General features: G+C 41.1%; 1 protein-coding gene across 3 annotated transcripts in view; it reads left to right on the forward strand.

The window, feature by feature from the left end:
• Positions 1-15,572, forward strand: part of ZFYVE28 (zinc finger FYVE-type containing 28) — a 162,776-nt gene extending 147,204 nt beyond the window's left edge. For all 3 annotated transcript variants that reach the window (XM_075092039.1, XM_075092037.1, XM_075092038.1), the window contains 3 exons: positions 869-973; positions 12,249-12,352; positions 13,258-15,572. In XM_075092039.1, the coding sequence (XP_074948140.1) occupies positions 869-973; positions 12,249-12,352; positions 13,258-13,389 (341 nt within the window). In that variant the 3' untranslated portion in view covers positions 13,390-15,572. The remainder of the gene's footprint in view (positions 1-868; positions 974-12,248; positions 12,353-13,257) is intronic.
• The last annotated feature ends 1,806 nt before the right edge of the window (positions 15,573-17,378 follow it).

Below are 17,378 nucleotides of genomic sequence, written 5' to 3' on the forward strand. Positions count from 1 at the left end.
CTTGTCTTTTTCCTCTCTTCCCACATGATTGAGAACTTTTCCTTTCCCTTTCTCCCAGTTTCATTTAAAAGCATTGTGGATTTTATATGAAACACTAAGTTAAAAGTTGATTAAATTTAGCAGGAAAACCTCCAATCCAACCCAACTCAGCACTAGGATCATGCACAACATGCATTGCAGTCCTCTACTACTTGTGGTTGAAACTTCCACAATATCTTTATGGTGGCGGGATGTCATGATGTGAAGAGAGACTGTTTTTTCATTGGCAAGAAAAAATGGGATTAGATAGAATTGCTGCAGAGAGGAAGGAGCAAAGAACTCCTGAACATTCAAGTAAGAGGGATAAAGAAACTGGAGCTGTAAAGAATTATCACTAGGAAATATATTAGTCAACAGTACTAATGGATGAACTGTTACATTAAAAAAAAAAAATAAGGTTTTGACAACAGTAAACATAAACAGAATGAGCGAATAAAAGTCAGGGACTTCTGGGATGAAGTGTCTCTTTGACATATGTGATTTGATGTGTGTGATTCACCTAGGGAATCTCTGGTTGTTCTTACAATCTACTTCTCTGTAAAGGATCCAAGTTAAGAACTGGGAAATAAAATATAGGATGCAGCTAAACTGCTAAAAGTAAGAGGACTGTATGTCCTGTAATTTCAGCATCTTTCATTTCTGTTGCCATTCCAAAGAAGAATAGGGGAGACGGTTAAATCACTGTTTGTGTCAGGGTAAAGAAAAAGCAAGAAGTATAAGAAGGTTCATATAGATGCTACTGTAATCTAATCCCAGAAGTCCTAACATGAATATTTTAAGTGCAAATTGGCAAAATATTAATTTCAGTGCTTTCTGATTTGTTTTACAGTTAATCAGGGTTTAAGGAATGCAGCATTGGAAGACTGTGCTTTATGTCAAGAAAGTATATCATCCTCAGAACTTGCAGCAAAAGCCAGAGATGGTGATTTTGAAGGTACTTTCTTTTTTCTAAGAATTAAAACGAGACAACACTGATGTATAAAAAAATAATCATTAAAATGAAAAAAAAAATCCTCTTTTAAAGTTTGGCTCTGGAAAGTGGCTATAAAATGTTGTCATAGTATGATTTAGAGACAAAGTCAGATGAGAAACTGAGCGTATTTCTTTCAGATTTTTTTCTAACAGCCTCATGAAACTCTGATCTACAAGTTGTCATATCCAGCATGAATTCCTTTGTAGGAGTGCAGAAAGGTTCTGTACAGTAAAGGCTTTAATAAAGCCTGTGACATTACATATGAAAAGTTTCAGACAGTTGTGTAAGATGCAAAGCCCTAAGTAAGGTCTTCTAAGCCAAATCTAAAGAGGTCCTTTATATCATTTGCTATATGTGGAGGTGCTACTTTTTCCCACAGTAGAAGGAACCTTTCATATTTTCTCCACTTTTGTCTCCAATATTATCAAAATATTTTTGTTACTATTTTCATGTCCTTCACCATATTACATCAAAGATAAAGTTAGTTTTAGGTAAGTCTCAGGTTACTCAAATCTCTCAATACATGGTAAGAGTGAAGAAAAGTGCATATGTAGATCTCAGTTTTGGTCAGGATTCAAGAGTTCCGAGAGGTCAAAAGTTTTTGTTTCTCTTTTTAATTTGAGCTGCTGCGGGAGTGCTTAGGAGCCACTTATGGGCTATAGCCCTAGTATGGTAAACATCATATAAAAAATGGATTAAAAGGTATCAGAGCACTTGCAGTCAAAGAATAAGAAAAGAGAAAGATGGAGCGAACAAGAAAGCAATCAGCTTTGATCTTCAGGGCTAAGTGGTGGATTCAGCACACCAAGAGCCCAATTATCGGTGCGGTGGTGTCTCTGGTCAAGTGAGAAATAAAAGACAACCATCAATTGTGAAACTGTATCTAGGCTTCCCAGAAATTGAAGTGTGTAGTAATTTCCCTGTGCTTTAAAACTGTGATCTATTGTTGTCTATTTGTCCACGTACACCACTGTTCTTCCAGTGAGAGGTTCTGAATGCAGGATGACTGACAACTGAGTGATAAGCAGTGTACGTCTCTGTATGCAGAGGGGGGTGGCCAACCGAAAAATGTTGGTTCGTGTCATTTGTAATAAAGATCAGAAGTCACGGGGAGGGGGGGACGGCGACACCTCTTAAAGATTAGCTTTAGAGTAATGCTGCATTTATGTTATTTTGTGCTTATATAAAACCCATGGTTTGCTTGCTCACCCTTCTTCTAAAGCTGCAGGCTAAAGGGTCTCAAATATAATCTATTTATTTAGAATAGCAGGGCTAATTCATGTATAATGCACTGTAGGAATATTATCTTTTCTGGAGGAAGATGATTTGTGGGCAGATAAAGAACTATTCAGTAGTCATTTTAATTGATTTTTTTTTTCTATTGTGCCATAATTCAGAATGTCAGAGAAGGTGCAGAAAAGAACAAATCTTTAAGCAAAATCCTTACCATGTATAGGCTGTATTGGAAAAGAATGCAAGAGATTATTCATTCTCTACCATTTCAGTTCATATTCTTTTGTTTTGAATCGATGCCTGATGCTGTCAGTGAATTTGACTTACAGAAGTTGAAAGCAAGTTATTCTGAACGGCAGGATGCTGAATAACTTTCTCACAGTGGATGTACATTTTGTCACGGCAAAGTCACTTCACTTCCCTGGCACGTTATTCAACTTTTAAGGTTCCTCAGTTTTTCATGGCATCTCCTATTGGCATGGGGAAGGTTTTATGTTTGGAGGAGTGCAGCCCATGGCTTGGGATGTTATTTATTGAAATAGAGGACAACAGTCTGGGCACTCAGGTGATGTTAATGGCTGTGTAGGCGTGCAGTAAGGGGGGGTCTTTGCAGTTTCAAGAGCCCCTGCAGCAACCAGGTAGCGTGAATCAGTTATGTCCCTGCCCTAAGCGAATGGTAAAACCCAACCTGTAGTGTTAATAGTGCATGCAGACAACTACAGCGAAAACAGCCTCCTGCCTGCACCTTTGTTCTGAAATAGCAGGTGTTTCACGTATGCCTGCGTGATGTACAGCAGAGCCTTGGGGGATAACCAAGTCTCTTTTGATTAAGTAGACTTGGATGCCAGAATGAGTTTGGCTGCCTTGGCACAATGTTTTCCCATGCTAACACATCCTCTAAACAGAGCCAGGTAGCCAGTGCTCTTGCAGGTACTCAGCTTTTGGTACCCATGCTTGCTCACAGGGAAGGCTTGGGCATGTCTGAATTAGTCTCCTTGCAGACTTTCTCTGGGAGCCTTTCTTGGCTTGTGTGTAAGTGGTTACACTGTAAATACCTACTAGCACAAATCAGTACAGTTCCTCAGACTATGTAAACTAACCAGCATAGTCTGCTGTTACTTACCTTTCAGATCTGCTGATGGGCAGGAATTTTCTGTATCACAGAGACAGAGGGTGCTGGGGAGCAGGGAAATAAGCTTCCAAAGCTTACTTAAGCTTCCAAACCAGAACCAACTACAAAAGGTCTACAAAAAGGGTCATCTGAAGTGAGTTAATTTGTTGAATTTGTAGAAACTGTAGAAGCACCCATTCTGTCCCCACTCCTCCAATACATTCCAGGCCTCTGTCCCTTCAGGTCACAAGTTGTCATTGCTGGCAAGACTTTTTTTCTACTGAGGTATGCAGTGATAGCTAAAGGGATACGTGTTTTTGCTATCCCTAAGGCATCCAGCATGAGGCAGTACTACTAAAATACTACTTACAGCAGTATTTTAACCTCAGCAGCCATGTGCCTTTTCTCCCTTATAACACCTCCCCACCTACCTGATTTTTGCTGGCCACTGTGGAAGCAACAGCCCTTGACTTTGTGCTGGGTGAAGTTTGGGCACAGATGAAGATGTCTAGTGGTTAAAGCAACCTTTGCTGCATGAACATTGTTCCCTGTTTCTTGCAGCAAGCCCAACGGGTTTGTCCTCCAGGCCAAATCTGGGCCACAGGCCACCAACGGCAGTACATCACAGTCTCCACTGTAAATGGATTCAACGCACAGTCTGAGAGCGTTGCACCAATCTGACAGCATTGCACCAAAATTAATTATATCCTTTTTTGTACATCATTTCTATACTTCAGGTTACTGTTAATGATTTCAGCTGAAAGTGAATTTAAAGCAAATGAGCACATCAGTAGCTCCTCCCTCTGCCATCGTGGCAGAACATGAGCATGTATCAAACTGAGGAAGTCCAGCAAGCTACCTGCCAGGAAAGCTTTTTCCAATTATCGAATAAATCCCTCTTACCGAAAGTATTGAATGTTTAAGGTTGCATCCAATCAATGGTAATAAAAAAAAAAAGCCAGCCCAGCAACCTGAACAAATAAATGAATAGTTTTAAGATTCTGCTGAAGGTTCCAGCCTCTACTTGGATTATGAAGATGAATCACTTGTTTTTGTCTGATATCTCATTCTTACTGTATATAAAACCCACCAGCTGGTCTGGGTCATAAAATAAATATGAATGTTTATTATGAGCCAGCTGACATTGGCAAGGGTATAAGAGTTAAATCCGGTGACCTTCTGAAGGTTGAAATACAATAAACTACAGATTAATTGGCATTCCAAAACAAAAGCATTTTCGAAAGTACAGATGAGCCTATGGTATATATGTGCGTCTTTGCTGTCCTAATGCTCTGGGACTTTTTTTTAAGGAAGCATATGTATTTATACTTCATAGAGTATAAAAAGCACTATATTGTAGGGAGAGAATGTAAAGCAAATACATTTATATTTTCCTAGACTATAGATGAATTATACAATGTTCCATAATTAAGTTTTAAATATCATACATTTCGTGCCCTGGTTGTATGATGGAGATGATGGCCAGTGAGGGACAAAGTCCTGTGTATAAACTCAAAGCAAATTGTAGTGGCAGCTGCTCAGAAACAAACAGGCTGGGCGCTTTGCTACCAGGGATGCTTGCTCTGAGTTGCAGCAATAGCAGAAAGGGCCTGTGTCCCAGGACCTTTTGTGGTACTGCCTTTCTCCCTGTGTCCTGGTGAGCTATGAGCCAGCGCAGGGACAAGGTTATTGGGAAGTTCCTGAGCTCCAGATTTGGACAAACCACTGTTGGATAATAATCTGACCAAGAAGTTTGCATGGGACTGAGGGTGAGCAGCATGGGTTGCACGTGAATTAAAGCAAACCTTCAATTTGAAAATGTAAGGCAATTACTCTTAGTTCACGTAGTAAAAATGTATCCCTGCCGGGACAGAGCTGTGTCATTCTTCATATGTATTATGGCTTTAAAAAAACAAACATCAGGGAAATAAAAGTTTGTCTTTCTGCCACTTATGCAGCTGGGATCTTGTTTCCAGCACCAATACAAAACTTGCTTTGTATTAGCCAAGTTTCCCATATATATACACACATACAGAGTAACTTCTTTTTTTTTCCTTGATAAGGATTTTGATGTATTCATTTCCTTATCAATCTGTAGATATAATCAAGCATAAGTCCCTGCTGACCATATTTGGGAGCATTATGTTTATCCTTGTGAGCTTGATGATTTTAATAGTGAACTTTGGCAAATCTGAATTTGGACCATACATGTATTTTGGGGTAGTTCATTACTTAGGAAGATTCATCAGTTGCGATTGAGGGAAGGTGAATATTTTTAGTTGTAAATGTCATGAAGTTACAGGCCTGCTAAGGAAGTGAGTTACGCTTCTTGTCTACGAATAGGCATGAGACATCTGGAAATCAGGAGATTTTTCCCAAGAAAAAACAGAAAGCATTATGAACCTGCTGGTGCTCCATAAAAATATTTGCTGTAGCAATAATTTGTTGGAGCTCTCTCTGCAACCGTGCATTCATTTTCACTCCTTATTACTCTAGCATCCGTACAGAACTGCCTTGCTTGCTGCCACATAGAACTTGAGCCATAATGGATTTACTCTGGCTGCCAGTACAAATAACTGTTTGTGCTAAATGGTGTCAGCATCTCTTTGCTGCACAACAGCACGCTATTTCTCCTTGATCCCTTTCTGTCTTGTAATATTCCAGCCCACCCACTTTTGTCTAGTCACAAGTCCTTGCTGCTCTCCCAAGCCGCAGCACGAGCACAATTCGGTAATTTATGGTCCCAAGGCTCGAGCTCATGTTCTTGTTGCAACAAGAACAAGTCACAAGGTCAAGAAAACCTACCTGTGCTACTGTATGTGCAGAATCTAATCACCGTGAGTCTAGAATTAGCTGTCAACCCTAGCTGAATGCTTCAGTTTTTCTTTTGTCCTTTACATGCCTATGGCTACTCTATTATTTATAATGATGACCAGCAACACTTTCTAAATCAAAGAAGTCAAATTGTTGCACAGTTCAGTGGCCAAACGTATTCTGCCCATATAACTATTTCCTTATTCAGCAGCTGTGCTTACAACATGCAAGAGAAGAATCTAACATAGTTTTCCATATTGAGGCAGTGTTTTATAATCAACTGAGCATACTTAATCATGCATGTAAAATTACAGGATTTTTTACAGTTTTTAGGTTGTGTTGCAATAATTTCATCTGACTTACATTTCAAGAACTTGCTCAGAGCCTTTTACCTTTTCAAAGACTATCCCTCTCTGTCAGTACAGTGTGGAACTTGTTGAGACTTCATTACAGGAGGAGAAAACATAAGCATGGGCTTATTTAGCTCCACAATGACATAACTAGGATTTTGATTAGGTTTGAAATTTTTTGCCCTAAAAATACATGTATTGCATGTTCTTCTGGCATGTAGTACGTAGATCTACATTACCAACTTGCTTCTGGTTTATAATAGTTGGTAACTCTTACAGAGAAAGACTCCTAGTAATGGTTATATGGAAGATCCAAGTCTCTGGTCCATCTTATGTAAAGTGAAGATTTAAACCATATCCTAGTGGAAGTCGGTGTTTCCTATCAGAGTTGTCCATTCTACATAAATAATTATTTTGCCCAAAGAATGAGTTGCTGATCACGTACCTGTACAGAATGGACACAGGACATCATTGTTCAAGGTTGTTTGGAATCAGGCAGAGCAGAGGCTTGACCCCAAGTCAGCAGAGCTCCATGCTTTGGTGAAAGGTTTCTAGATTTGCACAGAAACTCCATCCTAAGAAAGCTGTTTGACAAGAGCTGTCCCCAAAGCTGGTCAGTCTATACCTCTGTTTTCTCCCTCACCCCCAAAATTTTCATCAAATATTGCTGAAGAAAAAAGCTTATTTTTATTGAAAAAATATCAAGCCAGCTGTAATCGACACTGAATCTGCTGAGCAAGGGTAAAGATTACTTTGGTACAACTGCCTCCTAGGAATCCTATATAGAAGTCAGAGATGGCCCAGAATGATGTGGAAAATTGTGTCATAAGGGACAAAAAGTTTCATCTTACAGTGGCAGTTGAAGTGAGGGGTGAAGTCATGTCACCTTAGTTCTCTTTCCATATGTAAAACTGAGAATTTACAATTCCTGCTTTCATCAGAAGAGCTACAGCAAGCCCATCTGACCTTTTTTGCAGGTGTGAGGTAATGCAGTTGGACTGCTGCTGCACTGGAAGTTCTACAGGCTGCTCTAGGGACAGCCCTCTTAAGGTTAGTTTGGTAAAAGTATAATCAAGGTTATGGATGATGTGCTCTAAAATCTAATGCACATCAGTGCAGGAGGAGCTTTCAGCTGAAGTTCTGCTTTAGGAATATTTGATAAAAACAGAAGATGCAGAAAGAGTCTTTTCTCTGAATTGTCTGGCCATAATCCAAACAGCACCACAAGCTTAGGGTTTAGTAGCTGCTGGTCAACAGGGGGTTGTGGCATGCCTGCTTTCTGATATGTTTTCTACCAGAGTATAGATTTGCTAAATTAGGCCTTCTACAAGCTCCAACAACTTTTGGGATTATTTCCCTCCCCCAGCCCTGGCCCAGTCTCCCCAGTCTCTTGTGTCTCAGCACCACTGAATGAACTTTCTGGTCTAATCTTGTTTGAATCAACACTGTTGATGGATTCGGGTCCAGGCTCTTTTCTCCTTGTGTTCCGGGACACAGAGATGTTCATTGGTTTTGTAAGATTAGATGGGACTGCAGTAGATGTGTTGCACATACTTCACGAAAATGAATTTGCATGTGCTTTTTAACAGTGTTTACAGCGTCTATGATTTTTATCATGATTGTGGTTTTCTTAAAGCTCCAGCATCTTGGATTTATGTGAGATTTTTAACTTTCATAGAACAGAAAACTTGTAGCTAATGAAGTTGCAGACACATGTAAGGTGAATTCTAAAAGCAACATCATAAAGCAAATAAAAAGACTATAAAATTTCATGATTTATGGGAGATCATAATGCAAGATTTCTGGATAGTTAAGAGTTGGGAATACTGTTTCTCCTTTTTGAATGTCTTTTTCAGTCTTCACACTATTTAATTTTATCTTATGCCTTTTCCTTTCTCTAAACTTGCTTCTTACTCATTTAAATATTTGTTTCTCTTCCTTTCTCTGCATTTTTTTTTTTGGTACATGCTTTTAATGTTTTCTTCTAAAATTCATTTCTTTAGTCTTTCTGTCTCGTTAATCCCTTCCCTCCCTCCCTCCTCCTCTTTGATGTTTGTGCTGTGGTCTTCATCTGTTTCCCAGCAGAGTTCTCTTAACTCTCATTGCATGATAAAGCAGTGGGCCAATTAGCCCACGAACAAGGTTCTGCCTCCATTCCTTGTACAAATCCCCAAAGCACAGGCAGATAGTGCTTTAGAGACTGGATGTTTCCATTTGCTGCTGCATGCAGAGCTAATGGAGCAGCGTAGCTCAGGGAAGGACTACAACATAAAAGCCTACGGGTGCGGTGCTGCTGCCCTGCTTCCAGCTTGTCTTCAGGCTGATGCTAGGGGTTTCATTTGCGTAACGCACTCTGCTCCTCATGTCGAAGCTTTATTCCCTCATGAGGCTGCTCTTCAGAGAATATTTCAAAAACCTGTTCTATAAAAAGCCTGATGACTCATTCATTCATAGATGTAAGTCAGAAAGGCAGCTTCCAAGGTTGAGCGAGATGAGGCATGTGAAGGGGACCTAGGGGTGTTGATCCCATTGCCGCTGGGGCTTGTACGGGCTCAGAGAGACATTCAGGGCTTCTCCCCCCCGACAGTGTGAGCGCCTCGGCTCCAGTCCAGGGTTGTGTTTAACTTCTCAGCAAGTGCATGCTCTCAAAATGAAACCTCTGTGTTTGTACTCACTGTAAGGACTTCTTCAGTCGCAACTGGAAGCAAAGGCAACATGGCCTGAAGTTTCGTATTTCGAGTGTTATTTCAGGACTGCACCACTGCATGAATTTGGGCAAGACATTTCTCTCCTGATTTCTCCCCATGCAGACTTTACTGACTGTAGCTGGGTGATGAGGATTAAAGCAATTAGTGTTTGTACAACATTTTGAATGTTAAAAGCTGTTACGTAACCAAGTGTTACTATTTGGGGGTGTGCTGCAGTGCAGCAGAGCTCGGTGCAAGCAGTGGGGATGGCAGGAGGGCACTACAGCCCAGAGCAACGGGGCACGGGGCTGGCCGCGCAGCCTTCTCGAAGGGCCGTGCTCTTGTTGAGTCACTGTCCGGGGGAAAATGTGCCCTTTAGCTCACTCTACTGATGCATTAGTTTAGTGAATCAGCTGACGTGACACCAACATGGAGGTAAAGAGTCCATCTGATGTGGGAGAACATTCTACAGAGAGGGTTATACTGTTTCTGTAAATTAAGTACCACTAAGACGTGATTTATTTTTTTATGCAATTATAAAAACAAGTTTGCAGATGAATTCTTCTGGCAGTCAAGTAATTCTGTAACCATGAACTATGAATTATATTACTATTATGAATTTATAAGGTCATTATTTATCAAATAAATTTTTTGTTTCTCGTGGGTTTTTTCCTGCAATTTTTATTTAGCACTGGAGCCAATTAAATCCATACAAGGTCAATTAAAAAAATAACTTTTTCAACATTGCACTTCAAAGGCAACGACAGAAAAAAAAACCAAAACAAAACCAAAATGGTAAACACCTGATAAGAGAGCTGCTTTCTGCTGATGAGCTCGAGTCTTTGTGTGGGGTTGCATTAGCTTATAATGTGTCTGGACTAATCATGATCTAAGGGAAGGGGTGATTATGGTACTAGCTGCTGTGGAAGTTTTAGCTCGATTGGCATGCTGCGGTTTGTACAAAAAGAGCCTGTGTTTTCTGTCTTTTGTGTGAATATTAAAATTAGTAACTAGCTGAACATGGTAGCCCACATTGATAAAGCATCGTAGTGAAGCAGGCATCTTACCAAACCTGCTTCTGCCCACTGTGTTTATTTTGCAGGGAGACCTGGTGGCACAGAGCTTCAATAACTTCCTAAACTTTGGTGTCTTTAAAATTAGTGAGACTCAATGGGATGGTTAAGTCCTTGAAAGCATAATCAAGGCTATGTAGTCTACTGGCAAGTTTTAAACAGGAATATCGTTATTGGCTCATTATTTCATTTGGAATATGTGTGATAACCCAAGGGACCTCCTGGACGGAGAACGTGGAGGCGCTCAAGGTCAGCAGCCTTGCCGTGGTTTCAGATCAGAGGTTCCTGTGAAAGTGATGCAAAGTTTTCAAAATCATCCTCACCTTAGGAGTAAGTTTCACTGGGCAAGTTACATGTAGTAGCTAGGGAGGTTGCAGGGAAGGAAAACAATTGGAAAGAGAAATGTGTTGGTTTCGTTGCTCTTAATGCTTCGGCTTAAGCTGGCAGCCCTGCATCTCCCTGCTGCCATAGGAAAGCCTGCTTTTCAAGTGGGATTTAGTAGCCTTGTGTCCCCACAGAACATTTTCAGGTGAACTGTTACCAGAGATGAGGTGAAGGCTGCTATGTGCAGCCTCCTCTTTTTCACCACATCCGTCATTGCTCTGTGCACAGGCTTTGGTTGCTGTCCCTGTAGTTGTCACCTTTATCAGATGAGTTTGTTCATTAAATGAAAGATTGCTTCCTTAAACTAGTTCAACTTGCAAAAAAAGTGGAGCCCGTAAAAACTGAATCAATATTTGAAGTTCTCTTTCTTTCTGTTAATCTGCTTTTTGAACATTTTCTGCACTGAATGCTGTATCTTTTTACTTTTAATTTGACAAACGTTGCAATGTGACAAACACATGGAAACTGGTCACGGTTATATTTGAACAATGCAGTGGATTTTTTCATTTAATTATCTTTCTGCCTGTAGCTGTAGCCCTCTTGACCTCTGTATTAACTGCACCATATATTTTGTTGCTTGATAATATGCTCCTTGAGGCAGGGATCTTGCTTGTCAGGTTTATAAATCAGCAATTGCATGGGTTGCATACTGTAAATAATACTTGGAGAGAAGCTGTATACAGGGAACTTGGGTAAATACATCCAGCAGTTCACATTCACTGTGTCCATGGATCCTTTCTGGTGCCCTTCATTAGATTTTTAAGAACTTAATTAAACAATCGGCTACCTCATTTCTACACTCGTAATTTTAGACTTTCTGAGGGTCATGTCAGCCTGTCACTAGCAGAAGCAGCTCAACAGAAGTGAGGCTAAATCCTTCTGCTTTGCCAAAACCAAATCATTTCCCTGCTTGGCTTTTATGAGAAGTTGGAGAGCTCACAGGGGAAACAACTGAAACATGCTGGTGGGATGATGGTTGAATTCTTTCTCTTCTAAGCCTCGTACACTTGATTTTGTGGTTTTGTTGTAGTTACTGGTAACTTCCAGTAAGAGTCCTAATAGCTTAGCAGACAGTAATCAGTCTCTGAGTTTATTACCTGTAGAGTTGCCTGCCTCGTTGCAGAAAAGCAGTCGGCCTTTCCGCAGGGAGGGCTGAAGAAGCTCAGAACGATCTCAGCTCTAAGCTTATTTTGATGGCTGGTTGCACTGACAAAAACAGCCATGTTCCAACTCTGCTTTAATAGTCTCTTGCCTTCATACTTTATTTTGCTTATCCCCTTTCCCCTGCCACTTTCACTTGAATAGGATGTATTTCATTTTGAGTCCAGAGCTGCCGTGCGCTGTTTCAGGGCCTGCTGTGCTCTGCCCAAAGGTGGGCACCTGGCAGAGAAGCAGGGGGAGTTGAGCCCTCTCAGGCATCCTGAACTCACCTGGCTGCCTGTTTGCAAAGCACCTTGAGAAACTCAGATGGAAGCAGCTGCTGTTATATTTTATTCTCCCTACTCCCTTGAGGATCTGGTAATTGCATGTTTGTTTTTATTCCCTTTTGATTTATGTTCCCTTTTGTTGCTGTGCTTCTGACAGATCCTCCCGACTGGGTTCCAGATGAAGTTTGCAGCTACTGCACTGCATGCAAGGCTCCTTTCACAGTCATTCGCAGGAAACACCACTGTCGGAGCTGTGGCAAGGTAATGACTCAAACACGTGAGAAGCTATCTGCCAAAGAGATCAGCAAATTTATGCCTACCACAGAAACTCAGCTGCACAGCAAAACGTGTGCGCTTAGCCAGGGTTTTCAAGTCAGGAGTGTTTGTATGTCTTGGCTGTCAACTGCTCAGCTTGCATTTAGAAAGTGGGGAAGGGGTGGTGTTGACTTTTATACAGCGATAAATTGAGATCCTGGAACAAACACCCAAATCCAGAGTCACTCTGGACCGCTCAGAGCTTTAACGATCTGCAGCAGCCTGCGTTGCAAGAGGTGATGCACAGCTCAGCTGCAGGGACGGGGTGTCCCTTGGCTTTCTTTCCGGACCTTTGCAGGAGGGCTGCGGTGTGTAGGGCTTTGCCAGTTTGTGGAGGAGGAAGAGGGAGCAGGGGAGAATAAAAGCAGTCATGTGCCTCAGGAAGCCAGAAATCTGTAGTCCCATTTCACTTGATGCTGTACAAGCTAAAAAGGATGAGGGTAGAGAATCTGTTTTTTGTTAACTTTATAGTGGACTTGCAGGAGTAGGAACTTTGGAGATACTCACAAATATTTCCCTAGTCTTTCTTTAAAGCCAATGGAGAGAGATGCTTCTTTTCATCTCTGGTGGAGCAGCCTTCCTCTTGTGACCTGCAGAGGCAGACAGGCCTGCCTTGGCTAACGTCAGTGCTCCAGCACCCGTGTCAGAGAGGCTAAGCTCGGTCAGATTAATTGGTCATTGGGCTATGAACTGCCTGCAGAGGGCTTTCACTTGCTGTGCTGAAGGAGATTGGTGTTGCCAATTCACAAGAGTCCCAGCGCATACAGTCTTCTCTCCCCTCTCTTGAGAACAATTTTGTCCCATCCAGTTCTTCAAAGGAGCTAAAGTGAAATCTTCCTCTTGTTTTTCAGATCTTCTGTTCCCGCTGTTCCTCCCACTCTGCTCCATTACCTCGTTATGGCCAGATGAAGCCTGTCCGTGTTTGCACTCACTGTTACATGTTCCATGTCACTCCTTTCTATAGTGACAAAGCTGGTATCTGACATATTAAATTACTGGTGTGTCTTCTGGAGTCTTACACGGACTGATATATTTGACCTAAGCCAAGAATTAACTTGAAAGAGGGACCCCATGAGGGCATGAAAGCTTTGACATCCATTATTATAAATTTTGTACAGACAGTTTTTATTGCATTTTACTAAGCTGCTAAAGGGAAGCATGAAGCGTCTGTGGCTCCAAGGCTACAGTACAGTCTTCCATAAATTTATAACATTAATGTTACGATGCCATATGCAGAACAAATGCACTGTGTGGAAGGAAATAGGGCTCAGAGAATTGAACAAGCATTGCTGCTTACCTTACTTGCTAGGAGCAGAGTAGCCGGTTAACTAGTCCATCCCAGCAAATCAATCCCAAAGCTCAGACACTTCTGTGCTCACTAGAATACCAGCATGGCTGTGGATGTCAGCGCTCTCCCTCCTGCTGTGGTTTAACTTTTCCCGTTACTAGATTTTTGCTAGCTATACTAGGATTAATTAAAGCAAAACTATTTCAAATCCATATTCCGTATTTACAAAGGCAAAATTTTCTGTGACTCACATAGGAAGCACTGAGGGTCCTGAAGCAGTATGTTTCTGTTGCCTTTCATTTACCGAGCAGAGCAATAACTCCAAGTTGTCTTCTAAAAATGAAGTTTTACAACTTCCAGTTCCATATTTTGGAGTTTTGGAAGTATTTATAATCTGCATCATTTATGCTAAATCCTGTTAATAAAATTATAACACAGAGCTTTGGTTCCTATATTAGCATTTAAAACTTAACGAACTTCAGAGGAAATGGTTACCAAATGAATGAATTAATATTAAAATACATATTTTTGAAAGAATTTAGCAGTAAAATTCAGTAGGTGTGACAAATTATTTCTCCCATACTGATTTTTTCAGATGGTTTCTAAATGGCAAATATGTGATGACATATTCAAAAGGTCCTACAGAATGGTCAGCCAGAGAAGGGTACTTGTCCACATTTGGCAGAGTAACTGTGTAAAATATTGCATACTGTTACTTCATTCATGCTAACAACTCAGACGTTTGTATTTGAAACACCAGGGATTAATTTTTATCTCCACTTGGAGGGGAAAGAAATAAGACTCACATGGATTCACGCTATGATCGTGCACAAACTATTTGCGGTAAGAGCTCCCTGAGCACTGAGGTTTCAAAGGCGTTCGGACATGCTTTGAGTTAGCCACATGAAAAGCAAGACAGCGTGCGCTGTGGTTGCAGAGGAAGCGAGATCAAGAGCTCTTTGCTGTATCCCCTTTCCTGACTCGTGGTGTTACACACTGCGTTTCAAAGTGATAAATACAAAAAAGGATGAGGAAGTTGTTTGCGGTATCATGCTCAAGAAAGATCGTCATTCAAAATGATAAAACAAAAGTGGCCAGTGTAATTGATGTTTTGGGTTTTTTCTTAATTTGTTTCTTTGGGAGACATCGCCTTTGTTAAGTGGTTTAATATTCAGTGTTAATGAGCCATATAAGGGTGCAACAGTTTGGCACTACCGTCACATGAATCAGATGAAACAGCTTCACTTAGTTTATGTGTAATGCACAAGCCTTATGATGCTGTTTGTAAACTATGTCAGCTATGATGTGTTATCCTCACCTTATTTATATTTTTTTAATTATTATTATTATTTCCCTGAAACCTTTCCCATGGAATCCTTGAGTCAGAGTGTTGGCATTCACCAGAGTTTGGAAAGGCATGGGGCTGGGCGATTGGTGGGAGGTAGTGGTGCAAGCAATGATACCTATTCAGGCGTAAATCTCAGGCTTCACATTGCAATGATTATTGCAGTTTTATTTTTAGAAAAAAAACCAACAAATCTAATGCTTCTTTTATAGGATTAAAAAAATACAACAAACTTCAATTGTGAAATAAATATGCACAAAACGTTGCTTCTGTGAAAAAAAAAGAATCTTATTTAATGGACTGAATATTTATTCAAGCTTGTTTTTATTTTGTAAATGCTGTAATTCAGAATCATTTCCATAAATATGATATTTAAAGATCTCGGACACTATAGTTTCTTATGTAAATACAGACTCCTATTTCTCTTACTGAAAAGCACAATGACTATATCAATACTAATATACATTTGCCTCAAGGAAGACTTGCATCTTGTAATCTCTTCAGATAATTAAAGTGTCAGGACTTTCTACTTCCATGTGCTGGATTGCTCCTTCATTTCGGGGTCTGTTTCATGGAGTGACAGCTGCCATCCTGTCAAACAAACTGGCCGTAAGTCTTTCTCACTTCTGCAAATAACGTGAAAGAAATGAGTTTAAATTGGAAAATGGAAGTTGCCCATACAGAGGGGTGGCAAATCAAAGCTGGAATACCAGCCTGTCACTTAACCTTGTCTTGTGCTCTCCCTTGCCACCGGCTGAAAATCTCCCTTCCCAAAATATCTTGTCGGTGGCCACTTCACGCGTTAGGCATATTCAATCTGCCCGTGTCACATCTGAACCATCTCATCTGTGGGGGATACAAATCTGCAATGAAAATAGCGCTCCTTGGATCTACCTGCACAGTTATTCTTAGGAAGCGTAAACGGCCAGTGCTGATTCATTCTGCTCCTTGTAGGAAGTAGGTTTTATGAGAATTAATGTTATTTTCCAGAGGACTTAATGCACGGCTTTGGGATGCCGTTTCACTGAAGAAAAAAGGTGTTACAGCTCTGTGACATTAGGGTCTCAGCTTCAGAGGTGCAACAGCGGGAAAAATTTATGGAAAGTCTGCACACAAATTTAAGATTGCGTTTGAATTAATGTACATAATATTTATGGGCTAATAATGCTGCCTTAAGGTGTGTATAAATAAATGAACAGTAGAAATTTATCCTAAAGGGACTTTTAAAATTAAATTTAGATCACTTCAGGGTTCTGAGGGAAAAAGGGGATCTCTTTTCTCCAAACCACAACAATGCATTCCACAACAGCTTTCCTGTTGGGGGTACCACAACGGGAACGATACGGGATAATAAGGTAAGAGCAGCATTGCCAAAGGTGGCAGTGATTCACCTGTGTTGGACTCTCCTGTATGACAGGTTCCCTCTGAATCAAGGCTGTTTTCAGGAAAAAAAAAAACTACAGTAGACTCTGACGTGATCCTTTCTAGATCTGTACAAGTCATACAGCGTTTCCTGCTCTCTCCAGGTTAGTAAAGGGAGGTGGGATATCAGAGCTCCCTCTGCAATGAAAGGAACTTCCAATTAAAAAATCCCTCTGCTTCCAGAGAATACCTCCGTCCAGAAAGCTCAAAAATACTTAAAAGCTGTCACACGGCAGCTCAGTGAGGAGGAAGCTGGATGGAAGCGATGGGCCAGGAAAATGGCCTTTGTGTGTGTTGGCTAACCTGGGAAGAAGGGGGAGGACAATGGGGTGGGCGCATGTGTGGTGGTGCTGGTACGCAGCGGGGGGACACGAAGGCTCTGCTGTGGAAGTGGTGGAAGTAGAAGCCCTGACTGTAGGAAATCTTCACATACAGCCCATCACGGTCCTGCCTGGGAGCTGGAGGAAACCACCAGCATTCTCAGTGTCTCGTCCCCAGCTGAACTCGCTGTCAGTTTATGCAAAGTCAAAGCTGCTGGGTCTGCATCCTCCGGTTTCCCTGGCAACCCCCGATAGCATCTCTCCACCGAGTGCCAAGACTGCAGCACTCTGTTCCCGCACAGGCAGGCACGGAGGCTTCTGCTTTCTGCTTCGTCAGAGGGATTGTGATTGCTCAAACATCTATCTTTGTAATGAAGATTTATGCTGCAGAGTCAGATGCTTACTGTGAACTCTATTTTCTGGTGATAATTTTTTACCAAATTGTGCTTCATTTATGTTGCTTGCCTGGAAGATCTCCTCTGTGGGCATCCTTTTGACTACTTTTGAGGGTTCCTTAGCTATTTTCCCTTCCCCTCTTTCACCCCTTACCCCACCCATTCACCCAGCTTTTAGTTTCTGCTGTGTATAAACTAGATG

The sequence above is a fragment of the Phalacrocorax aristotelis genome, chromosome 4, assembly GCF_949628215.1.
Source record: "Phalacrocorax aristotelis chromosome 4, bGulAri2.1, whole genome shotgun sequence".
Classification (NCBI taxonomy): Eukaryota; Metazoa; Chordata; class Aves; order Suliformes; family Phalacrocoracidae; genus Phalacrocorax; species Phalacrocorax aristotelis.